At 41.7% G+C, this 12,810-nt stretch overlaps 1 protein-coding gene across 3 annotated transcripts in view; it reads right to left on the bottom strand.

Annotated features, from left to right (window-relative positions):
• Window positions 1–11,293, bottom strand: part of LOC108495283 (calcium-activated potassium channel subunit beta-2) — a 142,714-nt gene extending 131,421 nt beyond the window's left edge. The window contains exon 1 of one of the 3 annotated variants that reach the window (XM_017810838.1): window positions 11,022–11,293. In XM_017810838.1, the coding sequence (XP_017666327.1) occupies window positions 11,022–11,059 (38 nt within the window). In that variant the 5' untranslated portion in view covers window positions 11,060–11,293. Of the gene's footprint in view, window positions 1–5,010; window positions 5,032–11,021 lie in introns of those variants that run through there. The other 2 variants (XM_017810834.1, XM_017810841.1) reach the window with 2 other exon arrangements.
• Between the last annotated feature and the right edge of the window lie 1,517 nt (window positions 11,294–12,810).

Genomic DNA, 12,810 nt, shown 5'->3' with positions numbered 1-12,810 from the left:
GGGAAGAAACAAACAAACCTTTCTTTCTCTGACCCTCAGAGTCTTAGGGAAACCCTTGTGCAATAACATGGTACTAAAATTTTCCTTGACTGTTTTGCAAGGAAGGTGATGTCAGAGAAGCGATGGAGACACAGTAGAAGAAAGTTTATAGGTAACAACCCTACTATTATCAGTACAATGAACACCTCTGTACTGTGAGGCCACATCTATGTTGTGATGGGAAAAACTGCAGAAAAGAGAAATTTTGGGTGTGCTGAGCCCCTGAGTGTCATCCCTCCTGTCCCTGACACTTGCTGTGCCTTGGCTCTGTGCTAGATGGAGGAGAGACCAGGAGGCAAAGCAACTGATCTGCACTTCCTTTTCAGATCCTGTGGCTGAATGACAATGATCAACTGCACTCAGGGTTTCCCCTTCCAGACAACTGTAGGGAATGTCAGATGACAACAAGGGAGAGTGATATTGATAGTAGGCTGAGAACTGCTATGAGCTGACAAGTGGTAGAGGCACAGTGAGAGAGAGATGAGGGTGTGCAAGCAACCACACACTAAATGTGCAAGACACAAGACAGAGAGGGAGGATTATGGATGCTGAAATTTTTGGAATGCTAATTTTCCAAGATCGTGTATCTTAGCTGTGATGCTTCCTCTCCAATTACATTATTGATGCTTTGTTATGTGAAATCTAGTTCCAGCTGACTGACCTACTGTATCAACCAAGGCACATCATGATTTGGTGTGTCAGCCTGGTGACCTGAAGAGGAAGAAAATATAATACCTATTTCTGAAAACTGTCTTTAAAAAAAACATTGAAACCCCACAGAAATAAAAATACCAAAGAAGCTGCCTCTATAACTTATTCTTTACAACTGTATTACCAAATACAGCTGCTCTCTACTCACACGTGTCTGCCAGTTGTGCCTGACTTAATGGGGCACCTGGAGTCCAGGAAGATCCCCTCATGGTGAATCCTCTGCAGTTCACATTAGGAATTATCATCTGCAGCTCTGTTCTCCTTTACAGACCACACTGTTGCTCCGTAATGACCCAGTGGAATGAGCAAGCTGAATGGGGCTCCATTGCTACTGGAGGCTTGGCTGCTCCTTTTCAAACTGAAAAAGCACGTTTTGTTGCAATGGAAAAGATTAGGGAATATTTACAAACATCCTAGCTTCCAAGGTTTTGGAAAAACCTTTCAACAAGTTTCTTTGGTTGCAGAATGGTCTCAGTCAAAGCACCCCACCTCTCTGGTCCCCTGTTCTGCCTTTAGTGCTGTTGGAATCCTGTTTCCCCTGCGATGGGTAGCCTGAAGAGAGAAGATGGGCTCCTTGCTCTGCCTGCCTGCTGCCAGAGATGCTCCTGCTGACCAGGAGAAGCATGGCCTCTGGGAGCCCTGGCAATGGCTCTGCTTGGGGGACCTTGAGTGTCCAAGAGGGTCATAGCATGTGGAGATGGAGACAGTCAGGGTACCAAAGGTTTCATGGAAAACAAGCAGGATTTCTGTATAGCTGGGCACAGTAGTGCATTCGTATGGAATCTATATGGATCTTCAGCTGCCTCAAAAAGGAGAAGTGGGGCTGAGGGGGAAAGGATCAGCATTGATTAAGCTGACAGATCTGCTAAAGTCACTGTGGACACAACCACTTTCCTTTTCTTTGCCAGCAGCAACTTCAATAATAAGATGCAGAGGGAGAAGGAGGGAGTGTCAGCACTGGGCTGCTCACAGTGCTGCTGGCAGTATTTAGATGAGAAACTGGTGGTGTGATGGATGGCCATGATACAAAGATACATAGTGATCAGTGCTCTGGAAATGCAGGCAGATTAAGCAGGACCGTGCCTGAGTAGTCTGAAGGTGACTCTACTGAGAGCCAGTTGTTAGATACAAATCGCTTTTTGTTCCCCACGAATAATATTTGTACAGAACTCTCAACAGTTCTTGCAAATACTTTGGCAGATGCTGCTTTCTCACTTTGGCCTAAATCTGCTCATTGGGCTCTGAGGCTTACAGGCAGAGGAGAGCTTGTTTGGTCCTGACTATCCAAGCTGCACATCAAGCCTTGGCAGAGCTGAGTCATCCAGCTGTCCTGTCTCCATGTCCCTGGTCCTGCACCCAGTGCCCCCACTGGTTAGCCACTGTACAGCCTGGCTGAATGGCACTGTTGTCACACCATGGTCTGAAGAGAAACTCAATTCTTAAGTTCTTTACTGTTCTATAGGAGTTTTTTCCTACTTTCACCTTCCTTCTGGCAGCCATGGAGGATCAATACAGCTCTGACTAAGCACCCCTAGCTTCATGAGATAGTGTAAGGCAGCGTGCTGCTGGTTGGTCTGGAATGTAAGCTGTGTGAGGTGGGATAGTCTTTGTCATCTTCACAAACATCAGCTGGGGCTGGACTGAATAGGGGTAAACCACAGGTAAGGAATGTGAACCACGGTGACTGTGCCCTGTGCCTGTATCAAACCTGATGAATGAAACTAAAACTTTTACAGCCACAGTTTTAGCACTAAACCCCTCCTTTAGAGAAGGAGGAGGGCAATGTAGAAATCGTGTCTAGACTGGTTGGTGTATTGTGTGCAATTGTAGTTAAGAACAGTGTCCACCAAATCTTGTATCTCACACAAGACTTGGCTTTCAAGTCTAATGTAAGACTGCTCGACTTGGGTTTAGGCCTCATTCCATCCATTTTCATGGACAGATTCAGATTAACTGAAGGGTGTTTGTGGTTTAATAAGCTTCATGTGTACTGGACAAAGTTAGCTGTGATGGGCAGCTCTGAGAAAAACCATTTGTATAAATACCCAGACATCACTATTTGGATCCATATCTCCCTGGTCATTATGAAGAGGTAATCTTTGACATCTTTCAAAACACCAAGTCAGGCTATTTTGAAGTAGATTTCTGCTTGGAAATGAGTATAAAGCTTTAGTTTTAATTTTCTAGGAGTTAAATTGAATATTATTAACATCTCCAACACTAGGCTTCAAATATAGAACATTATGGATCTCTATCTTGTGTTTTCACTTAGCCAGAGGCCCTTTCTTTGCTGTCTATTTCATTCAAGGACAAAAGTAATTTGTTAGGATAGCAAATTTCCTTCCACTCTTGCAAATTAGCATTGGAGCATCACTACAGAAATAATCCATACTATCTGGATTATGGCAATGAAACTGCTATAAATGAAAGCTGGTTTCTGAACTAATATTTAGAGAAGATGAGAGAGAGATGTACACATGAGGGGCATAACTAAACAGATTTCAGTATTTATTTTTCTGACAGAGATTCTGTTTCTCCTGAAAGGATAATGTACATCTATCTTGCAAGGAGTTTCCTTAGAGGGTTTAAATGAAGAGTGAAGCTTTAAGAACAAAGTGAAAATGGGAGAAGAAATATACTGCCATGCAAAGCTCAAAAATGAGGCTTTTGGGGTTTCAGAGATTTATCATTAATCCCCTCCTGCCCTGAGGACATTCCTGTGTGACCATCAAAATGACACACATGCAGCTGTCTGGCAGTTTGCCACATCTCAGGGTTTGATGGACTTTGCTCTGGGGATGGCTAAACCTCCAGCTGTTCAGCGTGGCAGTTTGTTTTCCTCAACAAATTCACTCAGATATTTATCTGAATCCACAAAAGCCAATTGTAAGTTGTTCCAAATGTTTTTTTCTTACCGAAACCCGAGAACACAAACAGCCATCAAAACCTGAAGGCCTGTCCTGCCTGAGCACTGCTTTGCCTTTAGATTGGGATCAGTGGCTGTATACTGGGATGTACTGGGTTGTGCTGCTGTTGTACTCATGGCTTAACAGAACGTGTAACAGGGTTCACCTTATTAATACAGGGGGGAAAAACAAAGTGAGCTCTTCAAAGTGAGCAGTGATAGAGCTGAGGGTGTGTTGGAGGAATCAGCCACGGGCTGGCGCTGCCAGCAAGGGCTCCCAGGAGGGTAGTGTGTGTGTGTCATGGCTGAGCCATCAGTGCCTGAAATGGTTTGGTTCTCATCAGCTCAGGCATCCTCCAGATCAAGAGATTTAGAGCAATGAAAAACTGTTTCATAATAACTGACAAAATGTAAGCGTTGATTTTGAAAATGCTGCACAGGTTTGATAAAAGAGCAGAGGCATGATGGATGACAGAGAACTGTGGGAACCACCTGTTAGGTTTTGCTTGGGATTGAGTAAAAGATGAGAGAGAGAGAGACAGAAAAGGATCTCCTTAATGGTACCATGAATTTGAATAGTTTAAGACTCAGACAATACAACATATCTTTCCCATCCTATGCAGCTGCACACAGATACAGGGATGGTTACCGAAACAATATCTGATTCCTACAGATAAAATGTTTATTTGCTTTTATAAAAAAAAAAAGACCTGAAAGTACAGCTCATGATTGCAAACTGAGAAAGAGGACAGATATTTCCAAAGGTACTGCCAATCCCCTTACAAGGACATGATTTGACTCCTACACATACTCAAGAGGAATCTCTGACTCAACACGTGGATATGAACTGAGTTGCATTCACAGATTTTTGTTCATTATGACTCCTAAGCTCCAAAAGAGCCTTTTTTTAAAAAAATAAATTAAAAGGAGACCAGGGGGTGGGTGAAGTTAAAAAAACTCCAACAAACAAATACTTCTGAAATAATGGGAGCAACTGTACATATTTCTCAGCAGTGAAAGAACTAAAATTCAGATGTATTCTGACTCAGATAAATCTTGAGTTTCCCCTGTGTACACCTGAGACTGTAAATTGGAGAAAGACTGCTGCGGGGAGATGAAAGTTCCCTTGCCAGACGAGGACCTGGCTCTTGTTGCTCAAATATACACATGTTTTTGGGACTGTTTACTTTGTGATAGACAGCTCTAAATCCAGGACTTTCAATCTCTTAGCAAAACTCCCGAACATAATAAATGCACATGCAATAGACAGGATTCAGGGAAACTCTCAATGAAGTCAGTGGAACCTGGTGGTGTGACTGATTCCACCCAGGTGAGAGCAGAATGGAAGGTGTTACCTCTCTGGCCCTTTGCTCCTTTTTCCAGTGCTACCAGTAACACAGACAAGTGCTGCATCATTTCCAAGCAGCCTCCACACCTGAAATCAGTGAGCTCATTAGTCTGCAGACAGGCAGGGCCAGGACACAGTCAGAAATTTGGGGTTAGCTGCATTAACCTGGCTCAAGCTTGAACACGCTGATACCAGCCTCTCATAAGAGACCAGAGTTCTTGGGGCTCAGCTGGAGGATAGGGTCAGGAACTGACATTTTTTATTCTAGTTTTTAGAACTTCTGCCTCCAACTATATAGATGAAGTCCACTCCCTCATTTAAAAGTTCATATTGTGATAGGAATACTAATGCAATGGAGGAATATGTGTCACTCAAACAGTATTACAGGCTAAGTAGGCAACTGGGTATTTTCTAAAAAAGCTGTCAAATGGTTAATGTTTGCATGCACAACCTGTCTTTACTGGGAAAGATTTCAACTGGCTGTGCATGGAGCGTGCTAGCACTCCTCCAAAGCTGGATAACTGCTCAGGAAATGCAAGCAAAACGCTCCCAATTGGCCTTATCTAAGCCATCCCCCATCACTTATCTTATTTGTCAACTAGAAGCCTTAAATCAAAGAAATCATAGAAAAGAGAGACTGGAAGGCCCCCTAAAGGTCTCTTGGTCCATCTGCTGCCCTGTGGCAGGTTCAGCTTTACTTGCAACCACTTCTCTCTGCTTTATTTAACCTGTTTTCCGAAATCATCAGTGGTGGAGATTCCAGAATTACTCACCACTAGATATAAAGTAAAAGATGTGCTTCATGAAAAATACAACTGTTCAGCTAGTAGCTTCTCTCTGTGTTAATCTGATGTACAACACATCTGCTGTGTGGTTTACTAAACCTTCAAAGAAACAGGCTGATCCTTTCGGGAAATGAGAATCTCAGGATTGGAAAATGGAAAGTACATGCTAACGTTAGCCTGTAAGGTTGTTGTTTTGGTAATGTGCATAGATGAATTTTGCCTAGATGGGATCTTTGGTCTAATGTACTTATGCAGTAACCTTTAAAACCTTAATTGTAACAAATGGGATTAGGCACACACTGAGCAGCTCCTGCATGGTGCCCTATTATTGATTTCATTGAGGCTGCTCAGTGTTTTCTTTGCCTTCCCAAGGCATAAAGTAAAAATGGACTGAACTCTGTGTTTGGTTCATCCTCTTTTTTCCCTTTTGCTTTTTATCCTTGAGCATATTTTTATGGAAGGGGTAAAAGTGCCACACAAAAGACTCAATGCCACAGTCATTGGCAGAGGGTTTCCGGATGTTTCCTTGGAGAACCCGTTCCGCACTTCAGGTCCAGTGACTTCTCCCCAGGACCTACTGGGAATGGCACCAAATCACTTCCTGCAACCTCACATCCTACCAGTGCTGTGAAACTGGCACCCTCATAGAATTCACACCAGTCAGTGCCAGGGTGACGGAAACATGTAAGGATATGAATGGCACGTTATGGATTTAAATTTTCTTTTAATACGTAATGTCCACATCTAATTCCCAGTCAAATTAGCTGAAATCCTAAACAACCTTGCAGGGACTGTAAGTGGGTGGAAAGGAAGAATGTTTGTAAATGGATGAGAGGAAACAGCAGGAAGAAGTTTTCACAGAAGAGGCAATTCAGAGCTAATCCCAGGCTCTGCTGCGTGACAGTGTCTCTGAATGCCCTCTTATTTACTGATGAAGAGCAATTGACTTTTGGGTGTTACTGAATTCTCCTGTTTATATGTTTTAAGCATTTTTCCAAGATTGCATACTTCACAGGAATATGTGGGACAAACTGGCAGTGGAAAGGAGCAATTGTAAACTACTTAACAGGCCTGACTGTCATTTTTGTTCAGCCTGTATGTGTAAAGCTTTTTCAAAGTAGTTTTAAGGAAAATGAGAGTCAACCCTCCTGAGCTTACACTCTTATGCAGTCTGAGGAGATGGCATAAAGCTCGAATTCCCTTTTTCAACTCATGGAATATAAATCAGAGAATATTAAAATTTTTTAAAAAAATTTCTGCTTTGGTTAGCACTGAGGAAATCCACAATTCCAGTGATGGAGAGTAACAGTATAAAACTTGTTTATGCATATCAGGTACTGCAGGTTTTACCATCAATTCCTGACTTACCAGCAGCTCTCTAATTAGCTGTACTTTCTTCATAGCCTCATATTCCAACATTTTCATAGACTGAAGCTTCCTAATTTGAAAGATGTATCTTGATGTTGACTGCACAAAATAGTTGCTTCTCTGGCAGATCAGAACTCCCTTCTCCCAGCAGAGCAGACATATATATACCACCTGCTTCCTAATCCAGGACTTCTATAGTTTCACTTTTTGGCATCACTTAAGAGGCCTTAAGATCAGAGAAGGATGTAAGTCAAAAGATTTGAGGCTCTGAGGGGTTGCACTGCACTCTGAGTGTTTGTTGTTAGAGTTTTGCTGGTTTTTGATTTTTTCTTTTTTGAACTTTGTGCAAAATACTTGAATGTGGTGGAATTAGAGACATTGCCAAATTACTGGCCTACCACTTGTCTTTTTCTCCCTATGACTTATCCTCCTGTTTGCAAATGCTCTTGTTTGAGTAGATTTGGTTGAGTGTAGCTTTTCTCTGGGTATTTTAAATTCCTCTCAGAATAAGCCCCCAAAGAGAGAGTTAAGGAAGAAGAAACTAGGAGGAGAAATTCCTGGGGGTAGAGAAATTGAGCTAAATACTTTTTAATAGCATGTATCCAAAAGAGAAACATATCTATCAAAGGGTTACCTTTGCCAGTATTTCTCAACAAATCACCAGAAGCTTTGAATATGCAAGAAACATTGGACATTTTCCCCACTTTTTAAAACATCATAGTATAATCAGAAATAAATAGATTACAGTTGATTTCAACATAGCTTTATGCTGTCCAGAAATAAGGTGAAAGAAAAACCTTCTAGACAAAAGCAAAAAATTCATTAAGAGATAACAAGTGAAACACTTTCTTCGTTAAGTGTAATTAGCAGTTCAAAGACACTTGCTTTTCAAAGTGTCTGCTTTGATTCCTGTCAAAGGCAGAGGCAGTGATATTTGACATGACATTCATCAATTAACTCTTAACATAAAAAGATGTGATGATATTTCTCTAATTGAGGGGATGGAAAAGCAAGACTTTTTTTTGTTTGTTTTTTAAATGAGCTTGAGAAATGATTGAAATGGCTGTCAAATCTCCAGCAGCAGTTGTAGAACACTGGATGGGAATTCAGTTTTTGGCTGTTCCCAATGTTTTTCTTTCAAAAGTGTTTTACTTTCTGACATTCCAGATATTACTTATAGAAATAATTTTTCCCTGTTTTTACGATACCTCCTGTTTAAATTTGCCTGTTCTGACAGCTTTCTTTGTGACTAGTTGGCTCTTCTGCAGCCTATTCCAACTGAGAGGTTTAAAAGTAGTTTCATTTTATTTTTGATCTTCCTGTGACTATCAAGTATTATGTTGGCCTTTCTTTTCTAGTTGACTGCTCTAGTGTTTCTTTCTCTTTACTCTCCACTGACCCCCAGCACATTTTTATTTTACAGGAGGATATTTTTGTGTGTTCCCTTCTTCACATGCTATTTTTCTTAGTCTCTGGATTCTATAATTAGCATGATTCTGCTTTTTATTTTTATTTTAGAGTAGAATGTCTATTAGAATAATCTAGAATAACTAATGAATAGTCAGATAGAATGACTCAGTAGTAGGGAAATTTGTATGGTCTGCTCCCAGCAGAACTCCCAGGTCTGTGCTCTAGCTGAGAGCTCAGGGGAGAAGGGGTGACTGCTTCTACTCCTCAAGTACCTCAATGTGTCTTTGATGACTGCAGCAGTTTATTTCCATGTGTCCAAAACCTGCCCCTTCAGATTTCACACAGGTTGTGGAGAGCACTTCAAGCTGTGCAAAAAGAATCTGAAAAGCCAGTAGAAATACTCACTGAAATAAGAGAGTTTAAAATCAGGCTGTGAAAATAACTGTACAGGCTATTTTTTGTTTTTCTGTATCAGTGGTTCGAGGTTATAACCTTAAGCCTGGTCTGTCTTCTGGATTTGTTCCTGACACAGGACTTTCCCTCCCTTCTCTTGTTACCAGCCTGGTAGCTTGGAAGTGTGACTGCCTGTGTGAAAAGTAAATTTCTGCAGCAAGAAGTGTCCTAGAGGCCTTGGTGGATGAGGGAGGATATACTTTGGAAAAGCAAATGTCTGAAGGAGCCATAGCTGCTGCTTTGCAGAGTGACTCAGCTCTCTGGGCATGGGTTTGCAAACGTAAAGGCAGCTAAACTCAGTGTTTGCATGAACACAGTGGACAGACAGTCATACTTTGAGGTCTGGTACTGACATGTAAAATCTTCCATCATCTTTACAGAACTTTTTGCTATGAAAAGTGATGAATAAAGCCAGTGGATTTGTTATCCATACTATGCTGCCACATAAATAAGAGGAAGACACTTGCAAACACTGTATGAACACTCAGTCAGGGAAGGCCCCTGCCCCAAGGAACTTGGGGTCTGCATGAGAGAGGAGATCACACAGGAGGGAGAAGCCAGAGGCAACGTGACCAACAGAAAGTTAATTCAGATATCCCCAGTTCGAGGTTGTGCCCCTCTAACACCCCTGCTGAGTTCAGGTCCTCTCAGAAGTTACATATCCTTCATGCACCAAAACATAACTCTGCTCTCTGGTACTTCACAACATGAAGGAGCATAGTGTCTGTGTGAACAAAAGATGAAACTAATCTAAAAAGTTTGTTGATTCTACAAAATATATTGGGAAAATGTTCATTGTGTTTCAAATATGAACTAACTTTGATGTCTCTCACCTGCAATTGTTCACTATCAATATTTTCCTAGAAAACCCATAAATAGGCATAAGATTGAATTATCAGCAAACAGTAGATAACAATGTTTTCTTTTTTGGCAGTCAAGTTTAGAAACCTGGCTCCAAACCCCATGATAATGCAGTTGGAGACCAAAAACATACCATAAGTGTGCTTGCAAAACTAATGTAACTTAAAGTTTGATATTAGAAATACTCATTGAATAGTACAGAAAAAACCCTCCATCTCAGTAAATCTGAAGGTTCTTAAAAGATAACTTAGAAAACAGAAAGAAGTGTCAAGAATATTTAGTCTTGTTTTTTGCCTATTCTTGACTCACATGTGGAGTCTCATTTGGACATGCACACCCTTTCTTCTCTAAACTGAAATATTCATTGCTATTGTACAACACAATAAACAAGACTCTTTTCATCCACTAACTGCCAGGTATGACACCCTATGAGTAAAAGACCTGCACGTCATCAAATCCTGTACTGAGTAATTTTCCTTTAAAGAAACCGTTTTCAATTTATCTCAAAGTCCAGCTTAGTTCTCTGAGCATCCCTGTTATGCCAGTACCATCAAATTTGTATCAGTATTACAGGATTATGAAGTGGGATCCCTTACCCTGTCAACTCTGTCTTCACATTGATACTTCCAGCAGAGCAGGTGCTATATTTTATTAGTTACAGAGATTCACTGTGCATCCAGAACCTGCCCTCTGCACCCTGCTTTTATAACAGGATTCAATACAGCTGAGCAAATACAACCTCTGTATTATATATGAAGTACAAGGAGATAATAGGAACAGAGTAAATGCTCTGAGTAGATACACTCTACACAGTGAATCAGAAACACAGAGACACTCTGCAAGATGAGGGAAAAGGAGGAGGGAAAATGTGTTTAAGGTCTGCCATGAAGGCCCAGAAAACCCTGCTCAAAGGGTTTCTGTCCCAACCAACTCCATAATCCCTACCAAAGGCCTGGATGCAATTACAACTCCAGTATATTTCCATGCCAGACTTCAGTTAAATTCTCAACACTGCAATCAAATGGGGGGGGAAAGACCCAAACCAAATCCAGTGTACTAATTGTTAGTAGCACCCGACTAGAGAACTGACAGCAATTCCCCAGCCCAAACAGCTTGATCCATTTGTTTCATTTCTACTTACCTCCATTTGTCTCTGGGATATTTAAGGCAAAGGCTCATTTTGTCCTGCAGATTCGGTGCTGCTGCTCAGTATTATTTTGCCAGATCGTAAAAAAGCTCCTGACCAAAAGGAAGAGGAAAGCAATACGTAAAGCAAACACAGAAGCCCAAGAGGAAAGCTACACCCTGAAGACCAGCACTAATAGCAACGGCGAGACTCGGAAGCAGAGAACACTCCCAGTTACTAACTTTTTCCATCGTTACATCTGTTGCAAAACAATTTTACTGAAAACTTCTCTTCCTTCTTGCAAGCAGTGCTTTGCTGTAGTGGAGACCTCAGATAAACTATATGATGAATGTGGGGTTTGGGGAGGGGGGGGTTTGGTTGTTTTTTACCACGTAAGCAAATTAGTGAAATATAAACTGGAAGGTCAGCTGACTGCTTTAAAAATACAGTGCTAGTCAGTAATTATCACAAGGTGCATTTGTCCATACTTCAGATTTTTTTTTTAAATTCAAAAGTCTTCAATGGAAGCAGACTCCTATTTGAAATAACCACCTATGGGGCTTTCTGGCCAGAAAGTCTCAGTGCAGCAGAGGTGAATGTTTAGATGATTAATAACTTAATTTTTTAAGAGCTTGATGGGCAGACAGGGAAAATATGCCAAACTGTCCTTGCCTCAGAGGGAATTTTAGTGCCAAAAAAGAACTGCAATGAGAAGGAGAACTCATGATTTCACTTCTAAAGACTTTAAGGGTAGAGAAGTGTGTGGAGAGGCAAAGGGATTTACTGCAGGAGCAGAAGCTGCTGGGCCCAGCTGTGTTTTCACACCCCTGCCTCAGTGGATTTAAGCTTCTCCAAGTGCCAGGGCTGTTCCTCGGTGTAGGTCATAGGGTAGTTATGTGTGTGAGCCCACAGAGGCAGCATGGAAACTTTTGTCACTGACATTTAATATATCTTGGAACAAATAACAAGCAATTTGGTTTGAATTAAAAGGTTCTGACAGCTACATTTTGCCAAATGTTAGTCAGAAAGGAAAACTGATGGATATATAGTGTTTGAAAATTCCCAGGGTGCAGCAAATTCATTTGTTTTCCAAAAATCGGGCTCAGGTTCTCCCCTTGCTTCAGAATAAACCTGGAACTACTTCAGGGAGGCTGAGAGAAATTAAGGTCATTCCATTCACCAGGGTAAATGAAATCTGTCTTGAGCCCACAGCCAGGGAATGCTGCATCCAGTAGCAGAAGTGTGAAAGAACTGCTGAAGGCAGCAAGGCTGGCAGTCATCCTGTTAAATGTAATATTAACCCCCACCCCTGTGTCCCTGTAACCCTGTGACATCTTGCTTTGTAGTTTTCCATCTCCATATGCTGATGGACTTTTAAAAAGTTATGAGTTATGTAAGGAGACACACAGATCATATACTAATGATAATTCTCTCAGCTCGTGGGAAAAAGGAATCATCTGGTTCCCATCTGGGATAAGAGACCTGAAGGCACTTGATTCCCAAATCCCCATGGATCCAATGGAGCAGGTGTGCCTGTATCCTTCATGCTCCTTGAAAACTGCAGTCAGTCAGCATCTCCTCCAGGTCCTGTTTTCTGAAGGAGTCTTCCAATGTGTGCTCCTCTCAGCCAGCAGCAAACCTGAAAGCCTTCCCATCCGGACTGCCAAAGAGTGGTCACTCAGTAAGGGCTGGCCCTGGGACACGAGCCCAGGAGAAGCAGAAATGCCTCCAGCCCTGGCTTATCCATTCCTTCAAGCTGAGAACTGATCCCTGGGCAGGAGTAACCCCCCCAGTCAGAAGGCAA

This window comes from Lepidothrix coronata, unplaced genomic scaffold, assembly GCF_001604755.1.
Source record: "Lepidothrix coronata isolate B3197 unplaced genomic scaffold, Lepidothrix_coronata-1.0 Scaffold29, whole genome shotgun sequence".
NCBI classification, from domain to species: domain Eukaryota; kingdom Metazoa; phylum Chordata; class Aves; order Passeriformes; family Pipridae; genus Lepidothrix; species Lepidothrix coronata.
The sequence above is the reverse complement of the archived record's forward strand: the minus strand, read 5'-3'. Positions and strand labels throughout refer to the sequence as shown.